At 41.6% G+C, this 13,539-nt stretch overlaps 1 protein-coding gene across 2 annotated transcripts in view; it reads right to left on the reverse strand.

Moving 5' to 3' along the window:
* Window positions 1-13,539, reverse strand: part of LOC131664499 (sodium/potassium/calcium exchanger Nckx30C) — a 506,423-nt gene that overhangs the window by 190,374 nt on the left and 302,510 nt on the right. For both annotated transcript variants that reach the window (XM_058935664.1, XM_058935654.1), the window contains exon 4: window positions 6,233-6,368. In XM_058935664.1, coding sequence (XP_058791647.1) covers window positions 6,233-6,368 — 136 coding nt within the window. The remainder of the gene's footprint in view (window positions 1-6,232; window positions 6,369-13,539) is intronic.

Here is a 13,539-nt window from a genome sequence, read left to right on the forward strand (position 1 = left end):
GCCAACAGATAGCGGCCGAAATGAATATCGCTCTCGACCTAAGGAAGGCGGGTTCGTGCCGGCTCCCGGATGGCAGTTCTATCACAATCATGGAACACGTTGTGTTGCCCTTTACGGTAGGCGGCGTGACGCGGATAGTGAGAGTAGCGATCATCCCTCATCTGGAAAGTGAGTGCTACGCCGGTATGAATTTCGTGAAGGCATTCAAAGCAATCCCCGATCCAACGAACAACACCCTACTCCTGAAAGACGAGCGAGTGAGCGTGCCAATGGAACTCGCAAGTTTGCACGGCGTGCCAGAGATGGCTTCAATCGGAATAGCAGATGTGTCCGAATCGCAACGCAAGGAGATAACGGAACTGGCAGGGCGGTTGTTGCCCGAGCCCGACAAAACTCTAGGCCGCGCGATCGGTGTAGAGCATGAAATCAGCGTGGGCGACGCCCGCCCGGTTAAGAAGAGATACTATCCTGTTTCACCGCGTGTAGAACAAGAAATGCATCGCCAAGTGAAGCAGATGTTGGCCGCGGGCGTGATAGAACCATCGAACAGCGGGTGGTCAAGCCCGATCGTGATGGTGCGCAAGGCTGACGGATCGTATCGTTTTTGCATAGATTTCCGGGAAGTGAACAGAGTAACTGAACCTGACGCTTATCCAATCCCATACATGCAGGATATTTTGCGACGCCTAAGAAACGCAAAATATATATCGACACTCGACCTTAGTTCAGCTTACCATCAGATCAGCCTAAAGAAGGAGTCTCGCCCGATCACCGCATTTACGGTGCCGGGCATGGGTCACTTTCAATTCCGGCGCATGCCCTTCGAGCTGTCATACGCGGGGGCGACTTTTCAGAGGGCGATCGACTCGGTGATCGGGCCCGAAATGGATCCGTTTGCTTTCGCGTATCTGGACGACATAATAATAGTATCGGCTACGTTCGAGGATCATAAAGAACACCTGAGGCGAGTACTATTGAAGTTGAAAGGCGCCGGCCTCACAGTAAACCAAGACAAAAGCGTTTTCTGCAAGCTAGAAGTGAGGTATTTGGGAGTGTTGGTCAACCGAGAAGGAATCAGGCCGGATCCCGAGAAAGTAAAACCCATCGTCGAATACCCGATACCCCGATCAGTCCGTAAATTGCGCAGCTTTATGGGAATGGCATCCTGGTACAGGAGGTTTATCGTTGACTTCGCGACCATTGCCGAGCCGTTGATAAAGCTCACGAGAAAAAAGGAGCCTTACGTATGGGGCGACGAACAACAGGCAGCTTTCACGAAAGTTAAAAGCTGCATGATTTCGGCCCCTATTCTCCAGCCTCCCGATCCCGATGGCGATTTTGTCCTGCAAACTGACGCGAGCGACTCTGGATTGGGGGCGGTCTTGACGCAGACCGTGAAAGGGGAGGAGAGAGTAATTGAATTCGCCAGCCGAGCACTCTCCAAAGCGGAAAGGAATTTCTCAGTGTCGGAGCGAGAGTGTCTTGCGGTAGTTTGGGCCACCGAGAAATTCAGGGCATATTTGGAAGGTTACCATTTCAGGGTGGTCACCGACCATAGTTGCTTGCGGTGGTTACAAAGCATGAAAAACCCGACAAATCGGTTAGCCAGATGGGCGCTAAAGCTACAAGGGTATTCCTTCGAAGTAGAACATCGTAAGGGGGCGCTCCACGTGGTGCCCGACGCCTTATCTAGGATGTTTGAAGAAGAAGAGCCCGGAGCGGCAGTGAGCGCCCTCGTTTGGGCAAATCAAACCACGGACAAATGGTTTATGGATCGCAAGAAGCAAATCATTGAGAGCCCAGAGTCGTGGCCTACGTGGAAGATTGCCGGGGAGAACTTATACTTTTACTCCCCCGAGCGGAACTCGTCTGACGATTTAAGCGAGGACGAAAATTGGAAGCTGGTCGTGCCCAACGAATACCGGAAAAAGGTGCTGAAGGAGTGCCACGATGCCCCAACAGCCGGCCATTTAGGGAGAGAGAAAACACTCGCCCGCGTCCGGCGCTTCTACTTTTGGCCCTCACTACTCAAGGACGTCCGAAATTATGTACGAGTCTGTCAGATTTGCCAGCAATGTAAGGTAGAGCAGCGTCCCCCATACGGGTATATGGGGCGTCGCTCGATAAGCCGCCCGTGGCAAGTTGTGGCGGGCGATATATCCGGACCGCTACCCAGGACAGCACGCGGATATTCGTATATGCTTGTCTTCGTGGATCTCTTTACGCGTTGGGTGGAGTGCGTGCCGATCCGGAAAGCCAACGCTAAGACGATAGCGAAGGAGTTCCACGAGAAGATACTGACGCATTTCGGCACGCCGGAGATGTTCCTGTCGGACAATGGAACAGAATTCAAAAATCGACACTTCGACGAATACCTCTCAGAGCAGGGTATCCTCCACGAGCTGACGCCCGTTTACTGTCCCAGGGCGAACCCCACAGAGCGATATAATCGTACCCTCAAGACAATGATAAAGTCGTATCTCGAAGGGCGACACAACGAGTGGGACATGAAACTCAATGATTTGGTATTCGCATGAAATACAGCGAGACACAGCACTACGAAAGTGAGCCCAGCGATGTTGAACTACGGGCGGCAGCCAATCCCACCAAGTACGTGGCGCCGTGCTCAAGATGCTCTCGTTAGTGGAAAGGACGACGAGAGAGAGCGGCAGGACTGGGCAGACCGCATGGGAGGTCTAACCACGCTATTTCAGGAAGCGGCAAACAGATCGGAAATAGAGCAAGGGCGGCAGGCGAGCCTTTTCGATCGGAAGCGTCGCCCCGCTCCCTTTAAAGTTGGAGATTGGGTTTGGCGAGTGAACCGCGTCCTATCTTCAACCGACAGTGGAGTCACGGCGAAATTGGCGCCGACATTCGCGGGGCCGTATACCGTGAGAGAGAAACTCGGCCCCAATACATATCACCTGGCGAATCATCTGGAGGACCTCGTCGGAGTGGTCCATGCCGAAGACTTGAAGCCCTTCTACCAGGGGGGGGGGGAAGATGAAGAGGACGAACATACCCAACCGCCGAAGGGAAGCGAGGCGATGCGCGACACGCGCCAGGAAGATAATCGGTCACCGCAAGACGTAAGCGCGAGTCCAGGTGAAGAACCACCGCCCGAAAATGAGGGCGAAAACGCATCGGACGAAGACCTGGGAGATCAAAACCCCGTCAGACCGGTTAAGAGGGGGCGAGGCCGTCCGCGGAAAATCCCCGCCCCAACTCTCGAATTACCGTTAGAAAGGCGTCCCCGAGGCCGACCACGGAAAAGCGTAAAAGTGGTCCGCCGGACGAGCGTGCGAATTAGAGCAAGGCGAGTGGGCGAATCGACCCATTAAATTATCTGAATCTCATCTTTTTCCTTCAGCCTGATGGGCTCCCTATCCTACCTTCATCAAAACCACATAACTCCTTTACAGGATGGAAAGCGCCCTTCACGAGGCCGTGGAATGGCTCGTCGAGCACGTGGAGCGTCTACAGCTCGAACCCGAGAAGAGGGCCGTTTTCATCGCGGCCCGTAGGCGTTTTCGCGATGCCCTGCGGCGCGCCTCGTACATCGAAGACGACAAGAAACGAGCTTCGGAACTGTTGGAAGCCGCGAACCTGCTGGCCGACGCCCTGTGGGCATCCAAATTAGGACGGACGCTCCAGCATTTGTTGGACGGGGCGAAGGCCCGCTTCGCCCTGGGGTTGCAGCGCGCGCGGAAGGAACCAGATCTTCCGGCGTACCTGCGGAAAATAGGGCCGGAGGCAACTATCCACGAGGCCCGTGGGGCCGCGGAGGGATTACCCATAAATACCGCGGGGCGGCCCGGGCTATGCCCGCCGCCCAAGAACGATCTCCATAAGGAATTGTTCTTGCGATATATCCCGATGGGGACCTCTAAACCAAGGCCCAGGCCCCGCGTCGTGGAGTTAATAGACCTCGTGGATGACGAGGAAGAAGGAGTCACCTCCTCTCCCAGGCCACCCGGGAAGAAGGAGGCACCGCTGGAAACCACCCCCTCCGAACGAGGCCGATCCGTCTCTGGAGGGGAAGCCCCGCGGTCGGAAGCGCCGCGGCTCGCCGAGCCACCCATGGACAACAGAAGGAGCGAGCGCGCGGCACCAGAAGGTCCGGATCGCACACCCGCTTCCACCCAGAAGGAGGGCGAAACCCCCAGCGTCGTCGGGGACACAGAACCGTTATCCGAGATCGGGAAACCCGCCCACGCAGCCCGGCGGAGCCACAGAACGCCGACGCCTGACCGCCCCTTCGACGAAGAGGATTGGCCCACTTCGCCCCTGTCTTGGAGCGAGGCGACGTCGCCGGAGGAACGGTGGCAGGTGATGGAGAGGGGCCTCCGGGAACTGGAGAACGCCTGGAAGTTTATTAGCCACTTACACTCGCGGGTGATGGCGAAACTCCAGGCGTACAACAACCTACCGGGGACCCTCCCCTCCGTCGAGATCTGGATGGACCGGGTGTTGAGGTGGCAGGCCTATCGCGACGCCATCGTAAACATCCGGCGAACCCAGAAATTCGCAGGGCAGACGCCTTGGAGGACGCCCGAGCATCCGGCCTCAGCCACCAAGGCGCCAGGGCGAAGTCGGAACCCTTCGCCCTACAGAATAAGTGTAGATGCGTCCGCGTCGGGCCTTGGGTCCGTCAACATCACCATCAACCTGGAGGGCGGACGATCTGGGGAGCGGGCGAGGGAAAAATCGCGTCCTCGCCCTGATCAAACTCCCCAGACGCAAGGTCGGGCACATCTGAGGCAGCCCAACCCCAATATCGTCGACCCCTTAGGGGTGCGCGACGGGAAGTCTCGGAAGGACGATCAGGGCTGTTACGTCTGCGGGCATCCTGGAGTAGACAAGTCCAGCCGATGCCCACGAATAGAAGAGCACGGGGCCGCCCGACGAGACAGGAGGAAGAGAAGGAGAACCGGACCCGAAGAGCAAGAAAATAGAACATACGACGGCGGATAAAACCAAAAAAAAGTAATAAATAAGTTGAAACAAGAAAGAGTTAAGTTCAAAGTCTATTTCCCCTGGTCACTTCAATCCCACCAAAAATCCCTGTCCGTCCACCTACCACTCATCATATCATCAGGGCGCTTGGACACGGATCGTCGCCGAAGCCGACCCCGCATCGGACGACTAGGGGGAGGCTGTAACGAGTGTTGCTCGTTAAAGGTGTGACCTAAGCGCCCCTATCGCATGGAGCTACGTAAAAGCCGATCCGCAGAAAAGAACACGAGTTAGACGCGCGTACCGCGAGGCATTAGGGATAATAGGAAGGGGAAGGAGAGCGATCAGGCCGCCGGGCGGCGTGCGCGCGACAACGGAAGAGGGAAGAGGTACAGTCAGTCAAGTCCGGACCTGCGGATAGCGAGAACGCAAATAACAAGTATTTGAGTTAGTGAAGCTCGAGGGGCAACCTGACAAATATCGTGAGAAGACCCAGTAACCTCGAGGTCGCCTAGTAATCGCCTCTCAGATAAAGGTCGTCCGCTGCCCATTATCAGTTGCCCGGAGCGATCCGAGGCAGCAGTCAAGGGTCGCGGACAACTGTAATTTCGGGCAGCGGGAGCCCCAACTGAGAGGCCCCTCACCGAGAAGCGGTAGGAGCTAACAAGGCCAGTACATACCGCCAGAGCCACTCAATCTTCAGCGACTCGTCCTCGTAGCGTAAGTCATCGACTTTAAATGTAAATGCGTCCGGGCGCCAAGTGCGATTAGATAGTGCGCTGTCTTTCTCTCTCTCGCCGCGTGCGCGGGAAACTCGACAAAACCTCTCGGCCGCGGTATTACAATTGTAAGCTTGAAGTGACAGACGTAAATAAAAATACCGATTCTTTCGATAATCGACCGGGAGTTCTTTCTTTCAAATCCCCTTGGTTGTTCTCTCTTGACGTCCACGACAGAACCTGCCCGACCACGAGTCACTGGGCAACCCGGATTTCCGCACGTGTCTTGCACGTGTAGGTTTTCACGGGCTCTGGGGCGGAACGTCTAAAGATCGACGCCGTTCGAACGAGTTGGTCGAGGCGGCGGTCAGCCTCGCGACGCTGGGAACAACCATTCCTTAACGGGTAAGAATTCTGTTCGCTCCCAGAACGAAATCCCCCGTTACAAACTATAACAATTATAATAACGAATACTTGTGAAATTATTCCACAAGATTCTACATTTAAAAATTTGTAAACTAATTTATATTTAAAAATATAATACCATAATATTTTACCTTTAGGAGTTCGAGTATCCGGTAGCGTTAGCCATAAAGGGATCAAAATTGGAGCAACAAGAATGTAAGTTATTCTTTTTCTGGGTGTATTAGGCCAAGTCATATCAAGTGCTTCTTGGGGGTCTTCATCGTCTCCCTAAAAATAAGTTGAAAAGTCTTATGACGTTATATTATTATTTTAAAATTTTAATACCGGTGTTCAAAGTTTCAATAAGTTTCTCATTGTGCTGATAAGCTGTATTCGTAATCTTAAAAAATAATTCAAGTGACCAAGCAATAGGGTATCAGTTAAAATAGTCCTATCACGTCATACACATCAAGTAAAAATACTCATTTTTTGATGTATTGAAATATATAATATTATTGATTAAATTAATTTATATTATGAAATACAATGTATTCCAAACGTCTCGTGACAGCAGAATAATTCTTAAGGTACATTATTTTTTGAAGAGGTTAAGCTGTAAAGTTTACTAATTTTTATTTTGACCTTGCTTTTGGTATTAAGGTTGGAAGTGATTCAAGATTAATTTTTTTTCTAATGGAAATCTCCTTTTTTAATCAAGGCAATAACAAGAACGGATATTTTTACAACCCAGTACTTATTAAAATCTAAGGTCAAGATGCTCTCTACAGGTCAAATTAAGGCAAAATATGTACGATAAATAAATCCCTGAAAATCATACAAGATTACTTGTCGAAAAAATGCTCAAGGTTAGTGCATTATCAATTTTTGAATAGAAATTCAATTGTGATTTTTCCTTAGACCTTGAACCTCACCTTAACCATCATTTCAAAGTAAAATATTTTTCAACTGATAAACATTTTAATACCAGTGAAGAATAGTACGTATTCAAGTCCAAGGACAAAGTAATCTGTAGAAGTGAATGAAGGTCATTAAGTGCAAAACCTGTAGTATAACATCAATAACAATATTGTACAAAGGATCAGCTATTCGATGTGCTAGATAATTCAAAATATCGGTTAAAATTGATTTTTTACTGAAATCTATACATTGACAGCCGCCATATTGTTTCCGCCATTTTTGTTTTAACTATAAATGATATTCTGGAAAAAAATTTAGAACAAAAAATCACGAATAAAAGAAAATTAATGCAAATATTTTTATTTTTTTTCAAATTTTTTATTTTTTAGCCATCATTTTGAATCCGACATTTTGTAAATTACTAACTTTAGCATTATAAGTTCAGACTAACATTACTTATTGAAATTATGACAAAAATAATAATTTTTTCAGCAATGAATAAAATATTTTAAAAAAATCTGCATTTTAAGTTTTTTCACTAATTTGCCGCCATTATAAAGTAGCCATTTTGAATTTTAAAATTTCCTCAGAAGTGGATTTGAAAGTTCAAATATCAAGTGCTCTGATTAGATACTTTTTTTAAAAGACCTTCATAGTTTAGAGGTGAAAAACTGATTTGAAAAAAAAAATACCATAAATTTTGGGCATTTTTTGGAAAAAAACGCAGCCATATTTAATTTTTCTGAAAAGGAAGGTTAATTCTGAGGTCAGATTCTGATAGAACAAACTCATAATCATAAGATATGAGGGATCGGCAAATATTTTAGGATTTTTTGTACCTTTTTAACAACTCGAAGTATATGCAAAATTTCAGTGCATTTGATCGTTAATGGGTTAATATTTTTATTTTTTAAACGTAAATTCATTTCAAATATCATATTTTTTTTAGTCTTCGGAAATTATTAAAAAACCTTTAATAGTATGAATAATTCGATACTGATTTGTGATATTTCGGTTATGAGTAGTGTAATACAAACCATATCAAACTTTTCAACTCTCTAAACTTTTATCTACAATGACTTACACTGAATAACTTTCAGAAAATGATAGTAATGAGATAAATTCCGCAAGCGATTTTCTGAATACCTCTTTCTGACAATAGATTCGTAATCAATAAATGAATAAATATTGGTTTACAATAGATAGAAAATTACAAGTAGAATAATAATTATCGATTTCATTTTAGGAGCTGGCTATGCTCACTACAATGCCACAGTAACCTAGAAAAATTCATACATTATTTTAAATATAATTTCTTTATTTTATACCTGTTCTTAGCGCATTCCAGGACCAATGATGAGGACGTAACGGGAAACTGATCCTATTGTGTAAGTGTTTGTGCATATTTAAAAAAACTTTTCTTAATTTTTTTTATTTTTTAAAATTAGTTTTTCATTTTTTGTGTATATTTGTATGTGAAGTATTCGAATATGATCCATGTGATGACGTGTATGAATGAGATAGTATAGATATGTGTTTCTAAGAAAACATTATTTGTGTTCATAAATAATTGAAAATATGTATAACTTTGATTAGAACAAATTTAGGTGTGATCTGCATAATATATATGAACGAGAGTATTTATATGTATTAAAATCTATACGCTTATAAGCGTATAGATAATCTACTTTGCGCTATGCTCTTCTAATAAGCTTACATTTGAATTATCTCAGTATCATTCAGCTTCAGTTTCGCTATCATTTTGCTCTTATGGATCATTATTGATGTATTACAAATATTAGAGTTAGATATTTGAAAACCATTATATTGTCCGTATCCAAGAATCCATATAACTTTACCCATATGACTTTATCGTCATAATATGACTACAACATCTAACAGTTCTAGTCCATGCACAATAATATTGTATAACTGAGTCTACTATGTTTGGATTTGTCCATTAACCCATTAATGCCCACGCCGAATCTGGTAGAGATAGCCTTGAAATAATTATTGGGTTCATGTTATAGCTCAAAAATAATTTACACGTGTTTCTTCTTTTTGCATTTCCAATTGTTTATAAAAAGTTATTTAAACAAATTGACAAAAGTTTTAGTTTTTTGAAAAACTATTTACGGCAATCGATTCTACTGGAAAAACCAAAGCGAAAACCTCTTTAGCCTTTTATCATACAATTGTAATTAGAAATCATGAAGCAGTTTTCATCATTTTAATTTTACGAACCGAATGTGAACTAAAAATAACTTGAAAAAGATTTTCTACGGTTGTACTGAAATAATCACACCATCAGTAGAAATTTTATAATTCTTTCTAATTTTCATTCCTATCTTCATTTCAAATGTAAATCGACTAAATAGTTCGGTGTCACATACTATTTCGACGATAGCTCGTCACTCAGTGAAATAGAAGATCATTCTATTATATTAAATAAATTACTGATTTTGTTCTTTTTATATACTTCAATATAAAACTATAATACCATGACGAGGCGAAGAATTGCTGATTTGAATGAGATGGTTAACGGTGATGATATAGATGGTGACCATCATGTTGATATTGCATTTCTTCCAACAGAGCATGAGAGCTCAGATGAAGGTTCAAGTAATAAAGAAGAATATACTTAACTTTGGCCGCTTCCTACAGGATCGTATGAACATATAAAGAGTTCTTATACTAGTGACCAGAAGTTACTAGAACCGAATCATAAGTATGATTGGCGTGATAATGCTTTGAATTATGACGATCTTTCAGATGATGACTATCTTTCATCTATTTCATCATTTTACTCAAAAAGTTCTTTGGAATTGTTTGAACTCCTTTTTTCTCAATCAATGAAAAACTTTATTATAGAAGCTACTTCCGAAAACCACTTTGAATTGACCAATGATGATTTAGACCGATTCATCGTGGTCATTATGATTACTATAGTCAATTCTAGGAAAAAGCAGTCTGACTATTGGTCCAACAAACGACTTTTGCAGTGTCCAATAATAAAAGAACTTATGCCAAGGGAAAAATTTGTAAAAATAAAAAAAAACATTAGGTTTTATAAACTTCAAGACAAAGATGAAAAAGATAAAGTCTGAAAAGTCAGATATTTATTTGAATTATTCAGGGAAAATTGTATGAGATATGGATTTTTTGATTATAATTTGTCAATTGACGAAGTTATGGTCAAATATTTTGGAAGATTCAGCATCAAGCAATGCATTAAGAACAAACCTATAAGATTTGGGATAAAGCTATGGGCACTATGTTCTTCAGATGGATATATATATGATTTAGATATATATACGGACAAGTTTGGTACTGAATCTGAAAATCCTATAGCTTCTGTTTGTTTGGGATCGAGAGTGGTTATCAAATTACTTCAAAGGTTCCTGGAGACAGTTAAAAATAAAAATCTGGCAAAATATCATTTGTTTTTTGATAACTTCTTTACATCTCCAGATCTCATGATTCACTTAAGAAATATTGGGTTATCGGCTACAGGAACGGTTCGTCAAAATCGCGTCAAAGCAAAAATCGATATGTCAAAGAAAGCTGATAGAGGAACCACTATCTCAGTTCATGAAGCCAATTCAAAACTGAATTACATAACGGTGATGGACTCAAAACCCGTATCAGTTCTCTCAACTAAATACGGAGATGAACCGAAAGTTGAAATGAAATGATGGCATAATAAAACTAAACAAAAAATTCTCTTTCCTCAAGCGTCCTCAATGTATAATAGGCACATGGGTGGAGTAGACTTACACGACCAGCATTGTAATGCACTTATGCCTACAATCCGAAGCAAAAAATGGATGTGGTGTCTCTTCGTGAGACTTATTCAAGCTTCATTAGCTAATGCTACTGTTATTTACAATAAACTCCATCCAGATGAGAAGAAAGGTTCAAAAGATATTGTGGAGGAAGTTTGTGAATATTATATTCAAAAACTCGAAAATACTCATCGACCCAAACGACAGAAAAAAGTTGAAACTCCGACAGAGGAACATCAGATAAAAGTTAGGAAACGTAGAAAGTGTGACAACGAAAATTGTTCAGTATTGACTGAATATTGTTGTTCAAAATGTGATATTTATTTTTGCAAAACTCACAGAGAAAATCATTCGTAATTGTTTTTAAGGATCTGTTTTGAAGAAAGTAGTTCTTTTATCCATAATGATTAACAAAAACAGTTGGGTCGAAAAAAATAATGTTAGAGTGGTTTTTGTCAGCATCACTTCTCAGTTTCAAATTGTTTATAACGAATATACACCAACAAAATCGAGTCTGACAAGAAAATCTTACAGAGATTTTCGCCTTGGTTTTTCCTGTAGAATCGATTGCCGTAAATAGTTTTTCAAAAAACTAAAACTTTTGTCAATTTGTTTAAATAACTTTTTATAAACAATTTGAAATACAAAAATAAAAAACACGTGTAAATTATTTTTGAGCTATAACATGAACCCAATAGTTATTTCAAGGCTATGTCGACTAGATTCGGCTTGGGATACAACGAGGTCAGCATCACTTCTCAGTTTCAAATTGTTTATAACGAATATACACCAACAAAATCGAGTCTGACAAGAAAATCTTACAGAGATTTTCGCCTTGGTTTTTCCTGTAGAATCGATTGCCGTAAATAGTTTTTCAAAAAACTAAAACTTTTGTCAATTTGTTTAAATAACTTTTTATAAACAATTTGAAATACAAAAATAAAAAACACGTGTAAATTATTTTTGAGCTATAACATGAACCCAATAGTTATTTCAAGGCTATGTCGACTAGATTCGGCTTGGGATACAACGAGGTCAGCATCACTTCTCAGTTTCAAATTGTTTATAACGAATATACACCAACAAAATCGAGTCTGACAAGAAAATCTTACAGAGATTTTCGCCTTGGTTTTTCCTGTAGAATCGATTGCCGTAAATAGTTTTTCAAAAAACTAAAACTTTTGTCAATTTGTTTAAATAACTTTTTATAAACAATTTGAAATACAAAAATAAAAAACACGTGTAAATTATTTTTGAGCTATAACATGAACCCAATAGTTATTTCAAGGCTATGTCGACTAGATTCGGCTTGGGATACAACGAGGTCAGCATCACTTCTCAGTTTCAAATTGTTTATAACGAATATACACCAACAAAATCGAGTCTGACAAGAAAATCTTACAGAGATTTTCGCCTTGGTTTTTCCTGTAGAATCGATTGCCGTAAATAGTTTTTCAAAAAACTAAAACTTTTGTCAATTTGTTTAAATAACTTTTTATAAACAATTTGAAATACAAAAATAAAAAACACGTGTAAATTATTTTTGAGCTATAACATGAACCCAATAGTTATTTCAAGGCTATGTCGACTAGATTCGGCTTGGGATACAACGAGGTCAGCATCACTTCTCAGTTTCAAATTGTTTATAACGAATATACACCAACAAAATCGAGTCTGACAAGAAAATCTTACAGAGGTTTTCGCCTTGGTTTTTCCCGTAGAACCGATTGCCGTAAATAGTTTTTCAAAAAACTAAAACTTTAATCAATTTGTTTAAATAACTTTTTATAAACAATTGGAAATGCAAAAAGAAAAAACACGTGTAAATTATTTTTAAGCTATAACATGAACTCAATAGTTATTTCAAGGCTATCTCTACCAGATTCGGCTTGGGTATTAATGGGTTAATACGAAAACATAACGGTGTTTCTGGCTACGTTGTCGAGATTTCATATAAGCTTTAACTAAAAGTGGATCTACAAAATCAAATCAATAAACTATATAATTTATGTTTGCATTTCGATGACGGAGATTTGGTTCAAACTTGCGAACGAGAAATATTTCTTCTTTTTAATGTTCTGCTTAGTAAGATATAGCGTTAGTTATCTGGTATGGACCAGGACTGAAATAATATAAGCTATCCATCGTTTGTTAAGAAAACTGAAGCAACTGATGATTTTCTTCATTATCCATAGTTGGATAGTTAACTTCAATATATGGAACTTTAACCATAGTGAGGTTTTATTCTTCAACAATATTTTCTAATTTATTTCGTATGTTCAATCTTGACTTCATAGTTTGAACAATATTCTCATGATGTTTGTCACTAAAAATTGACTTGTGAAAGAGATACAAGAGTGCGAATGCAAATATAAGGTAGTTGTAATCATCTAGTAATGTAGTATTATGACCTGGTACAGCAAAATACTTGAATTTATTCTTCAAACATTTAAAAACTTGTTCAATAATCTATCTAATTTTAGTGATAAATCTAAAAATATTGGCTTTTAAAGTCTCAAATTGTCCCAGACCAGGATAGTGAACGTAAAATTGTCTGTTTCCGTTAGAAAATGTACCACATTTCCGAATTCACTATCGACGAAAATATGATCTCCTGCTTGAAGTAAGACTACATTTATTCGAATCTTTAAAAACAGTCTTGTAATATTATGTCATTATGATTTGCATCAAAGGGTTATAAATCAAATAGCAGGAAACTGTCAGGAGCATAGGTTATCCTACCATAGGTTTTACGA

The sequence above is a fragment of the Phymastichus coffea genome, unplaced genomic scaffold (genome assembly GCF_024137745.1).
Source record: "Phymastichus coffea isolate CEN01 unplaced genomic scaffold, Cenicafe_Pcof_1.1 PCOF00003, whole genome shotgun sequence".
In the NCBI taxonomy this organism is placed as follows: domain Eukaryota; kingdom Metazoa; phylum Arthropoda; class Insecta; order Hymenoptera; family Eulophidae; genus Phymastichus; species Phymastichus coffea.